This window comes from Lepisma saccharinum, chromosome 1 (genome assembly GCF_977018435.1).
Source record: "Lepisma saccharinum chromosome 1, izLepSacc3.1, whole genome shotgun sequence".
In the NCBI taxonomy this organism is placed as follows: Eukaryota; Metazoa; Arthropoda; class Insecta; order Zygentoma; family Lepismatidae; genus Lepisma; species Lepisma saccharinum.
In genome coordinates this window covers 173,813,709-173,833,750 of record NC_139229.1, presented here as the reverse complement: position 1 = coordinate 173,833,750, position 20,042 = coordinate 173,813,709, and the positions used below count along the sequence as shown (strand labels likewise).

The 20,042-nt window shown below is 38.3% G+C and overlaps 1 protein-coding gene across 4 annotated transcripts in view; it reads right to left on the bottom strand.

The window, feature by feature from the left end:
* Window positions 1-1,467: 1,467 nt before the first annotated feature.
* Window positions 1,468-20,042, bottom strand: part of Exd2 (Exonuclease 3'-5' domain-containing 2) — a 29,803-nt gene continuing 11,228 nt past the window's right edge. For all 4 annotated transcript variants that reach the window (XM_083142878.1, XM_083142874.1, XM_083142886.1 and 1 more), the window contains 4 exons: window positions 18,440-18,642; window positions 4,920-5,062; window positions 3,136-3,311; window positions 1,468-1,762 (listed from right to left, as the gene is read on the bottom strand). In XM_083142878.1, coding sequence (XP_082999004.1) covers window positions 1,501-1,762; window positions 3,136-3,311; window positions 4,920-5,062; window positions 18,440-18,642 — 784 coding nt within the window. In that variant the 3' untranslated portion in view covers window positions 1,468-1,500. The remainder of the gene's footprint in view (window positions 1,763-3,135; window positions 3,312-4,919; window positions 5,063-18,439; window positions 18,643-20,042) is intronic.

Below are 20,042 nucleotides of genomic sequence, written 5' to 3'. Positions count from 1 at the left end.
TAGCTCGGAGGATATTCTGCACAAAATCTCCTACGTGGGGGAATACCATCACCTACATCCAACTGGAGTTTGAGTTGGGAAGTTCATTTTATGCACCGATAGGTTAATCAGGATTGGGTCCAATGTGGGATTTGAACCATTATTTGCCTCAACTGGCTATCGATGTGGGGACGACTTGATTACAAGGCAACAAAGTTACCACTAAGTCATCGGGAAGGCACAAGGGGAGGGATTAAATTACGTTGGGTGTAGTGTAGAATTTTACGAGGAAATGATTGTGTACATATTTCTGCTTTCCAAAATTAAAGGCCTCGTGGGTGTAGTTAGCACAGGGCCTCGAATCTACTAACAGCGGCCCTGAAAACAGTAATATATATAGTTCCACATCACAACACTGTTCTCTAGTAGATATAATTATTTTTTAACACCAAAGAAATCCAGTCCCAGAAGAATTAATTAAAACAATATTTTTGGGGAACTTTACCTTGATTCCATTTATGACTCTTCATGTACGTGGCATTCATAAAAATGTCAAGGAGTATAAAAAATTTAATTTACCACAAGAATAATATGTCCTTTAACTACACGTTAGCTCTGGATAGTGTGAGTCTGTGTGAACACACATTTGATTTTGAAGGTCTGCTTGTGTCCTTTCTGGAAATCCAGATGGCAAGGGGGATGCATAATGCACTGAAACGCATTACATTACTGACTGAAATCTCTTGGCAAGACTTAACTGTCTGGTCCACACAACGACCACCACTCAGTGGCAAAGTTAATACAAGATGGCAAAGATGAATAATTTATTATTAATCATATTATAATTGAAAGCTTTCAAACACTGTTCTAATTCAATATAGATAATTTTACATTTCAAATTAGTTTAAATTTTGCAAATTGTAAAATGCATCAAACAATGGTAGTCAGGAGTTGTAGCAAAGAATGTATGGACAAGCGTTGAGTGTTTCCAAGAAAAGGAATATCTGCCTTCTGCATCCAACTTGGTTCATCTCAAATTATGTCACCAGTGTTTTGTACCTACATCTGTTTGGCCCATGCTAGTCCATAATGAAACATAATGAACAAAGCCGGATAATCAATAAATATGAAATTCAATACCATTTTTTAGTCTCATACAGGAGGTTTGTAGGTTATGTGAAGTCTCTTATACTGTACTATACAAATAAGGTTATAGCAAATTTTGAAAGGAACTATGACCATTAATAGAGAATACAGTTTCTTTACCTGTAACTTTAACATTTTGACAAATCCAGTGTCTTATTTTATTTTTAAAATTGACTAGCTCAATGGGCTACACAACTTTTGCTGTCTCCCCCATCAGGCATGTCACTGTACTATCATTCGTTCGCACCAAATACCTCCCTTGGCTGAAAAAGGGAAAGGGGGGGGGGTTCCCCCATGTACTGAAAGGTCATTAGGTTGGTATGGAACACACAAATCAAAATTATTCATAAAATTAAAGATACTATATTTCATCTATTAATCATTTAAATGTTTCTTAGCAGATTCTGTTCCATATATTGCACAAATAAAGTCTTCCTGGTTGACTCTGTTCTCCACCAGCTTCTGAAACAAACGATCATGGTTGTGGTTAACCGACCACAGTTTTGGGAGATGTTTCGGCTTCATTGTATTGATGAAATGTTCTCGCCACATCTTCTCCAGCTGGACAAGGCCACATGTCAGTGAAAAGTACTCCACCACCTTCTTACCATGAGGGTCATAATCCTGGTTCAGGACACTGTAAAAGATCATAAAATGTTAATAAAAGAATTCAACATTCCATCCTAATTTTGTGCACTGTCTATTGGCAAACATACTTAGTTAGCATTGCGCTAGGTGAGACAAGAAAGTTAGAAAACATGGTGTCTTTATATATAGTAAAGAAAATATATATCATCCCACACCAACCCTAGTTTTTTTTTCACGTAACAAGATTGCCTGCAAGATAAATGTGAGTATAGCTCCTAATGGTTGAACTTCTCTGTGTGTTAACCATTATTCTATGTGCACAGCTGCATTCACCAACATTTATAGTCATCGAAAGAAATACTTCCCCATAAGCCAACTGATATTAAGGCTTTATGTGGTATGTATTTTTTTCCACGACTACATCAGCTTACTCATCTCAGTATTTCAATAGTTATCATTCTGAAGACAGGGGTAATTTAACCTTTCAAATCCTTAACAGAGTTCATATAAATTCCCCTAATCTTTTCCTTTATGAAGAACCACAGCTAGTTGTCACAATGTAAATACTGAACTTTTGGAAGGAAAGACGAGAGATCAGAAAACCTAACTCCTAACCACAGTATTGGGATTGACTGACCTCTAGTGGAAAACAGATGAATTATTACCGCACAAGATGTGAGAGGACAAATATTTCATTCAATCTATGACAACACTTTATATCAATTTTGCTTGCTAATAATATGTTCCTGCACTATAAACTGTGACTTTTGTGTACGTTAATGTTTTAAAGTGGTCTCTGTTAACAGTGGATGCTAGTGGCAACTCTGCAATGTGCAGTTGCAAGTTAGATTGGTGCCATCATTTGTTGTGTTGGGTTGCATACATACAGGATATATTTAACATACTTATTGCACTGAAACTAAAAATTCTGAGTTATGTTTATTTGAAAGAGTTACTTGATTTATGGTATCTACAACCAATCAACGTATGTTGAAGTTGTTTTCCTCCACCAGATGTAATACAGTAACACCGGGTGTTTCATAAATAATTCAGGGGTTATAAAAATGTATTGAACTTCTGTTAATTAAACCAGGCCAGAACAATCAAGGAACTCAAACAGTTATTTTTTTGACACCTACAAATGTTCAATGTATGCACCACAAGTAACACGATAGCCTAGTTCTTGCCGCACTTTCATCAACATGAGCCTGTCGATAGTGTCTATCGCTGCAATGATACACATGCTCCCTTAGGTAGGAATGCGAACTCTCCGCCTAGCAAAACATAGAGGCACAAACTGACCTCTATTCCTCGTTTGTTCTGGACTGGTTTCATTAACGTCAACAGTTTACTTGCAATATTTTCTTTTTACCCCTCAATTATTTCTGAAATGTCTGGTATAATACAATGCATATAACTTACTGGGCTTCAATTTCTTCTATCTCCTTGAGCACATCAGTTGTTATCTGTTGGCACTTGCAGTAATCCATTACGATTGTCCTTAACTCCTCCATGCGTTTAGGGGGTATCTTTTCTGCACTATACAGCAATGCGCGTGCAGAAGCCCTGACCTTCCTTAACTGTGGGTCACTAAATGCCTGTAAAAAGAAGAAAAATCGGAAAATTAGGAAAAACTTGATCATTACTCAAATATATTAACTCACGCAGTCTAAGAAAGATACAACACTCTTGTGTCTTGTCTGTGCTAGAGTTCAATTGAGATTAAGATTTTACTTTCGTAACAATGCAGAAAGGTCAGACTTGTGGAATCCTCTGGAACTTAACATTTGGAGTTCTGGCCTTTTGATTGGTAAGTTCTGGTATAATCAATTTCCAGTGGGGTCATTCCATGTCAAATCAACCAATTTTTAAATATTTGGTTGCATGACCATTTTAGAAAAAAATCATTTTTAGGACATAGGTTTGTACATGTTTCTAGATATCAAAACCAATGTTCAAAAAAAATTATTGTCTTTAGTTCTCCTGGGGCAGCCATTTTTCCAACATGGCGCATGTTTTTTTTTGCTCATGTAGCAGTATACAGAAACCTTAATATCTCAAAAACCATTAAACCTAGAGACCTGAAACAAAATTCATTTTGTAGCTAATGAAGTATACTTCCTATGATATTCAGGCATGTTTTGCTTGAAATTGCATCGTAAGTATGAAAATTATGGTGGAAAATGGGGTAACAATAGTTAAACAATTGGATTTTAAAGTCCAATTTTTCTAATGAAGGGGTTTAGTCTAAGGCTTGATTTTTTTTTCATGTGTAGACCTGCCTGCAGGGTGTCTGTAAATAAAATATCAGTGCTTAGAAATGCACCCCCTTTTTCTACAGCATGGGCTCAAACATGGCCGTTCATTGAATTTTGACAGTTTTCGCGGTTAAATATCTCAGATGGGTCCTCTTTAAAAATTCTGAAATTTGGCACATAGGAAGCCCTTCATGAACCTAACTCACAGTAAAAATCTCAACTTTTAGATTCAACTCGTTTTGGTCAATATGAGGTAACGTATGTCACCTAATTTCTGACGTTGCAAAGTAAGGTTAAACTACATTCCATACTTAGAATAATGAAGTCTTTTCTTTTTCTTCTTTAAATTTGGGTTAAATAAAGGCTCAGAAAATATAGTAACATAAGGTTTTAATATTTGACTTACCATAAATTGAAATTACAAGGTATGACAATTGAAAATAAATAAAAACCAGTTATGGGGTGACGTGTGGTCAGCATAACAATTCCCGCAGTCGTTGTTGTAGGTTTCCATGACGGGCTCCCCACTTTCCTCAAGATGATGGGTGGCCACCAGTCCCATACACAGACTGAAATCTCAGGAGAAAAGTTTTTAGCTTTCCCCAGGAGATCGAACCTGTGGGCGTGCCTTAGTCAAAGCCCAAAGCATGGCACCTTAGAGTGCATGGTCACAGTGCGGGACGGTTTTGAAGAAATTGTATGTTAATTGCAGTCATGGCTGCTTAGTTGACCATTGGGCACCTTTGGCTGCCTCATATCAGGCAACTAAAGGTTAATCTAATGGTACAATTAAGTGACAGTAATAAAATAAACCAATCATTAAGTGACAATAATAAAATAAACCAATCGACCAGATCATATAAAAGTTCCCACAGAAATAGCATTAATCGTGTACTAACTGTTGTCAATAATCTGCACAGTGTGCACAAAGGAACTGAAAAGACGAACCTTCACATCTTCTTCAGTCCCAATAGGAGCACTGCACATCTGTGACAGTTTTTGCCTCATCTGTGCATCCTGAAGATTGCTTAACTGGTGGCAATTCAAGCAGAGTAGAAGCACGTCATGTGATTGGTGGTTCTTCATTACATCTGGAAACAGACAATTCATTGAAGAAAAAATACTGCAGGAAATCTCCACTTTTTCAAAGGAACAATTATGTACATTGTTTTGCAATGTCAACTACATAGAAGTGACAATTTCTATCAAACCGTACTGTTGTGGTGAGAAAATGTTCATATTATATTCAAAAACATTCACGAATATAAATGTATTTATTTAGCAACCATGTTTTGGCCTCACGTGCCACTCTTACAACCGTTGCCAAAGAAAAAACAAAATAAATATGGGAAACTAATATAATGATACAATGAAAAATCAAAGAGAACACAGGTCATTATTGTTGCTAGTTCTCCCCAGGTCCACTTTGTGCACACTTGAGCTAATTAAGTACCAGATCTACTGTTGAAAATTAGATCTGAACCATCAAAAAATGGAGTCACTGGGAATCAACCTAGCATCCCTTAATTACAAGATGGTAACATATTATTATTATCATGGTTTTGATTATATGAACATGTAAGAAGAGTGTAATTATCTTACACAATGTTTATTAGATGACACTGATGATGCAACACTCACAAAGAAGTCCCATGAAAAGATTTGAACTCAGGAACATTGGTAAATCATAAATCGACCACTTCATGCCCCTGGCAAATGAACCTACATTGAACATCTTGTTACAAATTATTATGTTTCATCATCATGTTTATTATATTTGGTTTCATTTTTTCTCATAGCAATTACAAAAAATGTGCTACCAATTTGTTAAATGGTACCAATTAAATTATTTTCACTTCATACTTAGTTATTCAAATACACTGGTTGCCAATTGCTAGAGAACAAACACATTTTCAGCCATAACTTTTGAGAACGCGGCTCCGTGGCTGTGTAGCAGCATAAATATATCAGTAGAGGACACTAGTGAGGAATTGCATCCAAGAGGAGAGGCAACCTGGCTATGCGAGGTTCCTGATCGAGGAAAATGCCAGACTGAGTCAGAAGGTTGCACCCAAGAGAGACAGTCGAGCACGATAGCCGCTGCTGTGAGTGCAATACTGTAGTGCAAACTCATAAGTCAGTTGAAAAATGGTGCAAAGGGTTCATCTCAGTGATTATGATTGTAGAAGAGCTGTCGGTTATCTTGAGGTAGGTCAAACTGTTACAGAGGTTGCACGTGTGATGGGAGTAGCAAAAAGCGTTATTTCCTGACTGAAGAAAGCCACTGCTACCAGAGGAACAACTGCATGTGTGCATAGTGGAGGTCGTGGTAGGAGTAAAACAGCTCGACAGGATCGCTACATTGGCCAGATGGCCAGATGGAATATAATACCACTCCTGCGTAAATTGCTGGTGAATTTGCCGGAGCGTCAAGTGTTCGTGTGTTCCCCTGAACAATTTCACGACGACTCAGTAGTGTCGGGTTGTATGCTCGGAAGCCAGTTAAGTGTGTTTCACTATCCCACATCCACCGCCATGCCAGAATATAGTGGTGCGGGACACATCGTGACTGGGACGAAGGGAACTGGTCCAATGTCATGTTCTCAGATGAGTCACGGTTCTGTGTATCCAGTGATTATGGTCATCAATTGGTGTGGCGAGAACGAGGAACACATTACCATTAACCAAACATCTGTGAATGTGACAGGTATGGTGGTCCTGGCCCAGGTGGGCCCAGCCCAGTTTTTTCACAAAACCCACCTCGAAAAACCCCACCAAAAAAAAAACAGTCAAAAAGTGTTGTTTTTTTTTCAGAAAATGTTGTAAATTATTGCTTTAAATACTTGTGAGGTTCTATGATTGTCAAACAATTTTGGAAAACTTCTAAAGAAAAGGCTTATCAGAGCTTATAATACTAAAAATAGTGAATGTAGTACAAGTCATAGTGGTTTTTATGAGGCTGTTTTCCTCAAATCACGCTAGAAATGAACTTTTAACACAAGTAAAAGGATTATATATCCAAGAAACAAAACAAAAAAGTATCAGAAATTTTTAGATAAAACATTTGCACATTTGAACAAAGCTTACAATTTTGAATTGTGGTAGCACTTTGGTTATCAGTGACTTCCTTATGTGGGGGTAACTATAGTGGCACATTATAGTTTCAACAATGATGATCAATTGATACAATACATTTGTGCATGTTTAAAAATTTCAAGGGAGAATTGAGTACATTTTATTGAAACGTTGTTAATTGTGACATAATTACATTGGAACACTCTGTAGAGTGCCACACACGTAAATTTGCCGTTGCGTAGAAACGAATTTTCGTTTCGTCTCCCTCTCTCTTAGCATCATGTGTTCTACCCTGCTCGAAAACCTTCGCTATTGTTGCCACATTGTCATTCCATTCCTGGACACACTCGCGCAACCATCATTGAAAACAATTGAATAGCGCTCCAGCTCGCGGTTCCCACCGTTCAGTAGGGACGCTAATGTGGCAATATAGCACGGCGTAGTGCTTGCTTCTTTTATGCAGTGCATGTTCATTGGCTAGCTAGTAACTAGTGTTGCCAACTGTAATAATGAAGCACTATTTCTGTCACGGAAGGGGAAAAGGCAGGTAAAGTGGCGGTGAGTTTTGTTGGATTGGAAGCACCATATTTTTATTTTATACTAAGTATTTGACCGGTTTGACGTTGTGTGCGTGTATTGCGTGTGTGTATGTAAAAGTGTGTGTTTGCTAATGAACGTTAAATTCCATAATGCCTCCAGTTCTGTCGAAGTTGAAATCAAAAACCTTGCATAGCCAAGCTCGGGAAATTCTAAGCAACGTGCACGAGTTCATGAAGGAAGAAGCCAGTCATGGTGTTAGCATCCCAATAAAGCATTTTGGCAAGAGAGCAGCGAACAGCAGCAACAAATTGTTCATATTTCATAATTTTGGAATTATTCAAAATAAATAAATTATGTGGCTCCAACATCATTTCAACTCTGGCTCCGGCACGTGTTCTTGTAGAAATTGCATAGAGGAGGCTGTCATTTTTGCTGCTTAATGCGATACATATTGTTTTCTGTGTTAAAATTGCCATGCTTTGATGGGTGACCAAGTTCATAGCAGGGCCGGCGGAAGGGGAGGGCGAACCGTCCCATCGCCCAGAGCGGCAAAATTTGAAGAGAAGAAAAAAATAAGCCTATTGAAAACTGTGATCGAGCGAGATATTCTTTTGCGCTGAATAGTATTGAAATAGCATAAGAAGTCTCATTATTTATTTTATATTTTGATGTTTTAGTTAGGAATATATTGATTTTCAATTTTCCGTTTCTGTGTAATGACCCGGGGGGGGGGGGGGGTCGAAATAGAGCGGCATCTGCTGCCACCTCCCAGGGAGGCAAAATGACTAGCGCCGGCCCTGGTTCATAACAAAAGAAAAAGCCGCGCAGCTTATCGTCTAGTGGCAGTATATGTACTTGTTATTGTTGTGGAAGCCGGCATCCTTTGTAAATGTACAACAAAGGCAACCGACTGTCGCCGATCTCAGAGAGGAAATAATAATACTGCTTCAGGAGGAGTGTTATGGTGCAATTGTAGCGGTTTAACACGTTGGCATGTTATTATCTGCCGTTGCAGTTCCATACCAGTGTATACGGGTTTTGGGAGTGAAAAGTTAGAACGCCACCAGTGCATTAATGCAATGAAAAATAATATATATATTTTTTTTATTTTGCTTGAAATCACTCAAATAAGGAATCGTATGAAGAAGTCTTCTTTGCAGCATTTTTGGTAATTTTACTTATGTGTTAGTTCATATTTTGCGAATTTTTAGTCCATATGTATGTAGCTACATACAAAGCCACTTGTTAGTACATATTAATCCTAGTCCTGGTATAATGCATGACGTTTAAAACTCAACGTTAGATAGACCTGAATTCTCTAATTTTATTGTTGTACGTAACAGCTGTGCATCGGCGCACTGCAGCGATTTTTCTATCTGCTCCATTAGCAACACTGCTTCTTTAGTTGTTTCGCGCATCGCACGGCAGAATTATCTGCGCTGGACTCTAATTGATCTTTGTCATTTCTCATCCTAATGGGTTGCTTGCCTATGCAGTAAAATGTTATTTATATTTGGTTAGGAGTTCTATACCCATGTAAGTCATGCATCTTCATAATTGCCACAATGTCAGCTTTGTGCACGAAACTTACAGGAGCATTATGTACTTGCACTATAATTAGACAATAAAATTATCAAAATATGATGCATGATTTAGGAGGAGCATGAGTTAGGGTGGATGGGCAGAGAGGGATAAGTAATCTATTTAATAACCATGATAACTGCTGTAAATTTAGAATCATTTAGGTAAAATTATTTCTGCAACAAAAAAAAACTTGAACAAAATTGAACAATTTGTTTCAAGATGGTCGATGAAAAACTTACTTTCCACATGTTGCAGGCTCTGTGCTATGCTCTACAATGTTTTTTTTTCTTAACTGTCTAGAATACATTTTCAGAGTATAAGGAATTACACTGAGTCATATTAGAGCTGCAATTTTGCATTAAAATTTTTAATATAATATTTCATATCTTAGGAGAGGAATGGTGGTAAAAAGTAAAATCACACACGTTCTATTTTTGATAACTGCCATAAATGTGAAGCTGTCGAGTTGCAATTTTTATAGTTGCAAGATAACTGAAGGATTGGTCGCACATTGTATTTGAGAAATATTGGTCATCATGTTTAAAGATAGTAGAGGACAGACTGGTTTAACATGTCTTCCGAGAACTTTAAATTATGCTCATATTTGACTAGGTTATATTTTCGTAAATTAAGAAACACAAGTCTCAGCAATGTTACGGCATCACTTGAGTTTTAAGTTTTAACTTTGTAATGTAGTGTGTGTTTTAGGAAGGTTGGGGGTAAGTCACCAATTTTGAGACCACATTAACTGCAGCAAATTTAGAGGTTTTTAAATGAAATTAATCATAACTAGATACCCTCGCGAATGGTTCTGTCTTGCATTTGTATTTGTTCAAAGCATTTCAATATTGTAGATAAAAAATTGTTTTTTTCTTATTCAGAGGTAGATTCCAAATTATGATGACACTTTCAAATCTCTGCCTAAACTACATTTTTGGAGATTAAGAAAAGATAATTTTAGGCCTTTGCTTAAGCTATAAGTTGACAATAAATCTTTTGAAATAGTGCATGTTTGGGGATCGTTGTGGACCAAATTGGAGGTCACCAATGTTTTGACCATGGAAATTGCCATTCTCATAGCAGCCAGATATTTTGGAAGATGTATAAGGTATTTCATTTGGATGAAATCAGCCAGATAATTAAATACGGAAAACTTATAATTTAGCATGGTTAATACATGGAGGAGGTATTTTTGCTTGAAATATCCAGAAAAATAATGGTAAAAAAACTGAGATAAACTGAATAAACTGTACTGAAACAGATATAAAACATTATGTTACATAGTATTTAATGGTCTATGGCATATGAAATAAATGAGATATAAAATGTGTTTGTAGTTGTAGCATAATTCATTCCAACATATGCACAACACTGCATTCGCAAAATAATTTGTTGTTTCAAGTCCACTTTATGCACAGTAAGGCTAATCGGGACTGGACCTGCAGTTTAAAGTGGGATCCGAACCACTATGTGGCTCCACCAGGTATCGAACCCAGGATCCCTTGAATACAAAGCGACGATGCTACAACTGTGTCATCGGGAGGCCCAAAATAATTTGCTTCATAAACTGAAGTTCAGAATGGTTTTGATTGATCTGCTTTATTTTACTTCGCTTTTTGTGCCACTTTTGGCTAATTTGCAAAGATGGGGATGAGTGATATGATGAATGGACACTCGCAAACATCCCTGCCCAGGCCGGGATTCGAACCCAGAACCTCTGGCATCGTAGCGTGATGTGCTACCCACTCTGCCATGGGGGCTGGTGAAGTTCAGAATGGAATATTCACTAATAGTATTTATTAAAAATGTACTTAATCTTGAAAAAAACATGCTTTAACATGCCTAAATTTGAGTATCATTATGGAGGAAGCAGGTAGCAAACCTGATTGATAAGATTAAGTCTATAAAAAGTTAGTTACTGCTTTTTGTTTCTGGGAAGAAAGGTTCCAGCACTATTCAAGTTGATATGTTACCGTGTTGTTTGTTAATGCGTTCATCATAACAACTACTCAAAATTGTGTTACGTTCATAAACTATGATGCAGGCACGTATCCAGGAATTCCTTTCGGGGGGGGCTCAACACCAATTTTTAAGGGGTATAGTAAGAACCTCACAATTGTATATTTAAGACCAGTGGTGGCCATTGGGTTCCAAAACGGGGGGGGGGGGCAGAGGGTGGTGCAAGGAAAGTTTACTTTCTCTTGGTAGACAAGGCTTAATATTAAGAGGCCATAATGTTGAGGCAATAAAATGGGGAGCAACTATCCCTTAAATCGTCGCCACTGTAAGGCTGTCATTTTAATCAGAACGTGAAATCGGAAAATATTTTACCACTCGACTCCTGTGTTTCCATGCATTAACATCGTGTGCCGGAACCATCTCAGTATGTGTGTTTGTCCATTTCTTCTCATCAGGCATAGAAACATCTATGGTCAGGGGAGCCGACTTGTCAAAATTATTGGGTGGGGGGGCTCTGATCACTGAAATAAATGAATGAATGACTCACTCCCTCCCTTTTTAAAAATAAAAATTACGTCTTCGTATAGCAGTTTTTAAGCAGCTATTATATTCCTCATGCAAATGAAATGTAACATGAAAAACGTTTAGAAAATGTTTCAAAGTCTCTTTATGTCTTTTGTGTCTGCTCATTAGTGTTTTATATAACAATTAACATTTTTATTGAAAAGTATAATATATATTATATTTACATTAAGAGACCAACGTAAGAGTTTTATGCCGGCCTCGGTAGCCGAGCGTGTTGGGTGGTCGACTCAACTCGCTTTGATCTAGAGGTCTCGGGTTAGAGTTCCGGCGAGGGCATGGGTGTGTTTTAATGTTCACAACAGACATGTGATGGGTTGCAAATAACCCATAAAATAACGAATATTTACAATATTTAACAGTTTTATTTAATTATTTACATAAAGGCTAACACCAATCGCAGGAAAATAGTTTTACTTTTTTCTTCTTGCTACAATATTTTACTTTTAAAATTTAATTTTGCAATAATAAAAAGAATAGCATGTACACTAAGATATAAAGTGACATACACAACAAAAACATATCAACATGATTTAAAAATAAAGCAAAAGTTGCTCTATGCAGTGAGTTATTTTTTTTATGAACTCATTAACGAGCGGTCTCAGGTCCAAATTATCAAGCATAGTTTGATGTATGTGGAGTACTGCTAAGCTGCTTAGTCTCTTCTGCCACAATGTAGATCTCAAATATGTCTTTATTCGGCTAATAGCACTAAATGACCTTTCGGCTGTGGCTGTCGTCACTGGCACAGTGCGGAGGACCATCATGAATTTGGCTCCTGGAGGGTGCTGTCTTCCAAAAGAAACTTCCTTATGTCACGCATGGTAGTAAGAAACCACTTTCTTCTGTATGGCGATATCACGAAGCATGGACATGTGTAAGGAGAACCTATCGGCATCCAAATCTTGGCGAAAGAATTCTCGTGTTTGCTGAAAGTTTGTTGTACAACTGTTCACAGCTGAGATGCATTCTTTCTCTACGGCTGTTACTTTTTGTAGTCCTGTAGATTCATGACCTTGTTTAACACATGATTTTGCTGTGTCACACACGTCAGTGTATATTAATTTATAATACTATTTTGGAGTGTAGAACTTGTGATGTTTGGCAGCATCAGGAATTTCAAGTCTCCTAGGGACGTGACGTTGCCCGGCCAATTCTGACTCATCAACGAGGCTGGGTTTGCCCTCTGTGCATTTCACAAAGAACTACTCAAAACACATTCGCTTTTCTTGAAAGATGTCAGTCAAGTATTTTAGTTTTGATTCCATTTCTGTAGCACCAATGCGTGGAGACTGAATCTTACAGTTTACCTCTTCTATTGGACCCGTCACATGGCAGTAGAGGGAGAGAAAGTAAAATGTCTTGAAGTGAAGCAATGTCTTCACGTATCCAGCACATTTTAATGATGTGTCAGTCGAATCTTCTTCAGAAAATTTCTCAAGAAAATTGAGAAGGTTTTCATAGTTCTTTAAGATCTGTTGCATACTGGAGGCTCTCAACGTCCACCGACGAGGGCAAAGTGGTCGCAGTCCAGCATGGCCAGCCTTCTCATTCACATCAATAATATTCCAAAATATTTGCATTCTTTTAGGGGATTCCCAAACAGTCTTTAACAAGTCGTTGGCTAGATTCATTATATCTCTGATTAATATATGTATAATAGTAAATAATAATTTTATACTTAGTATATAGTAATAAGTCATGTGTCTTGCTGTCTTCCGTCATAGCCCCCCCCCCCCAAAGTTGATGGTTTAGCGCTCTCAGCCCCCCAAAGTTGATGGTCTAGAACATTTCAAATGTGTATTTAAAGTTAAGTTCATGTGGCACAATTCAGAGTAAACTTTACAAGAGAAGAAAAATAATACATTAAATCTTCTTAAGCAAGATTATTTGGGGGCTCCGCCCCCACATCATTAACATTGGGGGGGGGGGGGCTCGAGCCCCCCTAAGCCCCATGGAGTCGGCGCCTATGTCTATGGTGTCTTTGAGTGTTTTTACGAAGCTGTTACACATGCACGGGATGGACAATCCACTCGACAACGCGAGATTCAAATTGTGGGCTGCGAACTGGACGCAGACAGCTCTCGAATATGTATCTCTGATTCGAGCCTGAACACCACTAACGTGTCTTGTACTCCCATGTTTGCAGCTCTTATAAAAGCCGATACCTACCAAATTGCTTAGATTCAGGCCTTAGCACTCACAAATGTCCAAAAATGCCTGTCACAGCTTCCGCTGTCTTGTCATATATCGGCACAAAACAAAGGAAGTCTTCTCGAATACAGCTGGATCACGAAACAATTAATGCACAATGAAAACCCTTCCGTTCCCAACACATCTAATGTTTCGTTTCCAAGTATGATCAAATGCTTATTCATTTATCTCCAGTGACATGCCCAAGGGAGGGTTGGTGAGGTCATAACCCCATTTGACCCAGTATTCCTTTTTTTTTAAAAAAAAAAAAAAAAAAAAGACGAACGTCAAAGACAGGAAAAAATAGCAAAATCAGGACTGACCACCAAAAATAGTATGCGTAACCCCTCTCCCTTCCGAAAATCCTGAGCACGCCTCTTTTTATCTTGGACACATTTTTCAAAATCAACTCACCACAAGTTTTTAGCATTCCGTATTGGAGATTGAAGTAAGATGCGTTCTTCCTGCAGGTTTGGATATAGATCCTTTAGGGTGCTGTCGTCTGCCTGCTTTCACACCTAACTTTAACAAGGCCCTGATTTTCCTTGTGACTTGGATTTTCAAGACTTAAGAAGGTTTCAGACCGAAGGGACACGCGATACATGTCGATTGGAATGGGCCAATCAACAGAAACGTTTCACACCGTAGCGACACAAAAGGCCGCACAAACCTAATCTTCAGGCGACACGGTGTGAAATCTCCCTTATTAGGCCACTGTCATTGTCACCTCGAAGTAGTAGCTCTTGTTGACCACAGAAAAAAATTCTCAACCGGTGGGAATGCTCCTCAGTTTTCTTCTCTCTCCTATATTTTCTGTGCTTGTTCACTATACAGGCAAAAACCTTACGATTTGATATACACAGGACATGTACTACGTAGACATTTTAACGAAAAATCGGTTGAAGTCGAGGATGGCTAGGTGGCTCAGTTGGTAGAGCCCTGATTCGGATCCTGGTAGAGCCTGCAATTTCCGCCTAAAATGTCTACATATGCAACATCTTCTTGCTTTCTCTTCTCGACATTCATAAATTTTTCGGCTGTCCCTTTGTATAGTGGTTAAATGTTTGAGTGTGGGTCGCACCCAGTTGGCTTAAACAAAAGTATTTTTTTAGACCATGAAATTCTCGGACTGCATATACGAAATTTAGTTCTGGCAAAACGAAATCAATGTCTTCATTTTCGAATCACTATATCTTATAAAGCAACCAGAGGACGCTGACTGATCACTACTCGACTGTATGAATTGTCACACCTGAAATCTCATTAACCGATTCTTTGTAGAGATGAACCGAAAAATTGAATCCGCGTATCTATATCCTCATTATATTCTAGAACGTTCCACAGATAAAACGATTCGTTAATATTGCCAGTAGTTGACTCCTTCTCTCATTCAAGAACGTACCCTCTCCCGCCTTTCAGAGATTATAAATTACAACAAATCGTCCTACGTGTGGCGCTACCTTTGTTGTGCAGCTTCCAAACGCTGACAAGTCTCTACATAGTGCTCAAGTGCGCTGCGACAACACCGAAAGCGCAAGAAAAGTTTACGTGCAATATTATCAACAACAGGGTTATAGAACTTTCTCTGTCTTGCCTCGATAATTGTCTATCTCCTTAAATCATCGTCACATTATTCAAAAAGCCAAAAACATAGTTTTATCTAGTGAAAAAGAAAAAGATTCCTGGGGGGGGCTCGAGCCACCTCAACCCCGCCTTGGATACGTGCTATTAACAATAACAGGGTTATAGAACATTCTCCGTCTTGTCTTGATAATTATTTCTCCCAAATTATCATAACATTATTCAAGAAGCCAAAATCCTAATTTTATCTAGTGTAAACAGAAACATTTCCTGAAGGGGGCTCGAGCCTCCTGATTCCCACCTTGGATACGTGCTATTGACAATAGTAGGGTTATAGAACACTCTCCGTCTTGTCTCGATAATTATTTCTCTTAGATTTATAAATTTATTATCTTCACATTATTCAAAACGCCAAAAACCTAATTTTACCTAGTGTAAATTTCCTGAGGGGGAGGGGGCTCGAGCCACCTCATCCCCACCTATTAACAATAACAGGGGTATAAAACATTCTCAGCCTTGCCTCGATAATTATTTCTCTCCTTAAAATATTTTCACATTATTCAAGAAGCCAAAAACCTAATTTTATCTAACGTAAACTGAAAAATTTCCTGGGAAGAAGGTCGAGCCCCCTGTGCCCCATCTTGGATACGTGCTATTGTCAATAACAGGGTTACGGAACATTCTCCGTCTTGCCTCGATAATTATTTCTCTCCTTAAATTATTGTCACATTATTTTATTTCGCACCACAAGAAACAAAAAAACATAATTTTATCTAGTGTAAACCTAAAACTTTCGGGGGGGGCTCGAGCCCCCTAAGCCCCCCTTTGGATACGTGCCTGCTATGATGCATACCAAGCACACACACACACACATGCATTTCTCTTGTTTGTTTCACTGGTTGATTGATTGATTTGCTTTATTTTACTCCTCTTTTCTGCCACATATGGCGAATTGCAAAAATGAGAACGAGTGATGATATGATGAAATTGATGAAGGGAGATAAAAATACTGCCCTGGCTGGGATTCAAACCCAAGACCTCTGACATTGTAAGCATTTCTCTTGTTAGAATAAAATGTTCTTAGTCGTCATCTATAATAAGGTGCCAGTATGGAGTACTGTTGAATACCAGAAAAAAAGAAAACACTGGTCATAACAACCCACCCAGGTTGTGTTTTTTTTTCGAAAAAACCCGGGCAAAATGCCAACCCTGGGTCCTGGTGTTATGGTATGGGTGGGCATCATGAAAAATGGACAAACACCACTGCAGATCTTTGCAGCCGGATCGGTCACCGGAGAACGGTAATGTAACGAGATCCTGACAGGATATGTTCATCTTTTCCGTGGTGCAGTAGGCCCTGACTTTGTGTTCAAAGATTACAACGCACGTCCACACAGAACTGCCCAAGTTGAAGAGACACTGGAGCGTGAGAATATCTACCACATGGACTGGCCACCATATTCCCCGGATCTGAATCCAATCGAGCATACCTGAGATGTTCTCGGATGACGAGTTGCACAGAGGAATCCACCACCTCTGACCCTTCAGGACCTGAAAACTGCCCTAAGGGAAGAATGGGACAACATACCCTGGAACTCATGAACTCTCTCGTGAACAGCATGACCAACAGATGTGCAGCATGCATTGGTGCCCAAGGTGGTCATACACCTTACTGATTTACTCAGAACTCTCTGTATTCATGTCATCAGTCCATATTGCTCTCCATGAGTTTCTTTTGTTTTCACGTCCTGTTTCTTTCCATGATGGCGAATTCCTGCCATATTTTGTCAATAAACCTGGCATAATATCTGTACTCATACATTGGTCACTTACTATACCCTGACTGTGTTTAAAAAACTTATAGCTGAAACTGTGTTTGTTCTCTAGCAATTTTCAACCAGTGTATATTCAAATCTACGTCCCACCGATAAATAAATTGGAAATTAAGAAACTCATGGTGAAGTACAGACAGCTTGATAGTTGGAATGAGGAAATCAGGAGGAATGAAATTCAGTGCAGAAAAGAGAGAGGTGCTAATAACAACATGAAACAGAGCCAGAAATGTACCAAGAATAAATATTGGCACGGAAGAGTTGAGGGTAGTGGAGAGTTTCAAATATCTAGGAAGCATAATTGAGAGAAGTGGAAGTGAACAGGAGAGGACAAGCGAGCATTCGAAGATTAATATGGAACAGGGATGTACCTATGAATAGCAAGAAGGTAATATATAACACATATTATGTACCAATAACTATGTATGGAGCAGAGACTTGGACAATAACACAGAGGGACAAAAGAAAGATGCAGGCAGTGGAGATGAAATTTTTAAGGTGTATATTGGGGAAGACTGGAAGGGACAGAATAGGGAATGAGGAGATAAGACAGACAGCGAGAGTGGTGAAGCTTGAGGAATGAATAGATCAGGCACAGATGAGATGGTTTGGACACATGAAGAGGATGGGTGCAGAAAGATTGCCAGTAAGAGCTTACAATGCACAAGGAGTGGGAGTAAGGCCAAAGGGGAGACCAAGATATTGGTGGAAAGATCAGATAGTGGAGAGTGTTAGGAGAACAGCACAAGATTGAAACACCGTGGAAAGAGAGGAATGGTGGAAGACTAGAAGAAAATGGAGATGCTTGATTTCTATGCTGACCCAGCCAGAAACAGGAAACAGCAAAAAAAAAAAATGATGAGGAGGAGGATATTTGATGGAACAAAATGCTCATTAGAGCACACCCATAAGGTGATCTTAACTGCAACACCCATAAGGTGTTAACTGCAACTTGACAATCATTCAGATTGCAATAAAGGATGGAATTTATGTATGCCTAGCACACATGTTAAAAAAAGCTTTACTCTAAACAGTTTCAATTACACATTTAAATCCTAACTACAATTACTGCAGAATTATGAATGAAATAACTAGTTGCTTTGACTAAATTTTACATCTCACCTGGAAAATACTTCCTGTATTCCCGTGGCACAACATTTTTCCTTAAATAAGATTCAGTTCTACCACAAACTACACAAAGATTGTCTTTCTCTTGTACATAGTACTTTCCTATTTCACCTACTGCTCTACCAGAAGGCTCAAAGTTCAGTCTCACTGTGTATGGGGCTTCACACACAACCTCCCCAAGGTCTTTTGATACATACCTGCAAGAATGGAGGTAAATTACAAAACTAACGAAAGTATTTATATTTACATAGCTATAAAAAATAAAGAATGAAATTTTCTGTGTGGTATAATTAACTTCCTGCCCAGTGGCGGCGATTGGGTTCCAAAACTGGGGAGAAAGGGGGGGGGGGGCAAAGACAGTATATTTCACTTTGTAGATAAGGTTTAGAATAGTGCAGGGGCAAAAGTGACGAAAAGTGGGGGGAGGGGCTATTGCCTGCCTTCACCACCCCCCTAATAGTCGCCACTGTTCCTGCCACATAAACTGCTGTGCACAATCAAGATTTTTCACTGCATAGCAAAAATAATATTCCTTTTCACTCTTACTCCACTAGATTGGAGGGTAAGAATTGAGTGTGAAGTGTAACAACTATTTTAGTGTGTGAACAACATATGAGATTAAAAATTGGGAAAATTTACTTTTCAACTCAATGTGCACCATGAAATTTTGTACATATTCAGATTTAAATTAATTGAACAAATACAAAATCCAAATCTAGTACAAAATAATAATTTTATCTTCTTTCTTTTAAAAAAAGATATTCACCCATTGATTATAATTTCCTGCCACCACTGTGTGGCTCTTTTAGGCTCACAGAGTAGTGTGAACAAATTTATGGAACATTTAACTACAGTTGGTGCATTTTCTGCTTAATTCATCACGTGTAAATTGAAATTTTATCCTGAATTCATTATGACATATTAGTATTTTCAATTATTTATATAATCAGTGCACATATGGCATACAATGTAAACAGATTAATGTTATAATGTATATATTAATACTTAATCGAATTAGGTGGTTAAAAGGTTAGGATAACAAGAAATTCACTTAAAATTATTCATGAGTACATTTGCAAGCAAAGATAAGAGATTCGGGTACTATATACCTCAATCTCTTAACTGATGTATTTTGCCAAAGAAATTGTTACTTCAAGATAGAGGAAGTGGACAAAAAAGTTGCGCTGTATTTGTGGAGCTTAGATTTGTGATTCTACATTTCAACATTAGTGTTCCATGGTAATTTGAATATATACAAGGCTCAGTCAACATATAACAGGAAATATGATGTAACACATATTTATTACAAGCACCAAAAGAACTACAGTACTATGTTTGAACATAGCCACCCCCCCCCCCCAAATCCTAGTTCAATGCACCTACGCCAGCACCTGATAAGGGCACTGAATCCACAGGAAAAAAAAAATATTTTGGGTGCGTGCACCGCTGACTGGACTTCGTCGTCATTCTGAATCCTCAATCCACTTAGCGCATCTTTCAGTGGGCCAAAGGTGTGGAAATCGGAAGGTAGAATATGGAGGGTGGGGTTAGCACTCAAACTTTAGGTCCTTGCTGGTAGACAATGTGACGCTGTCAG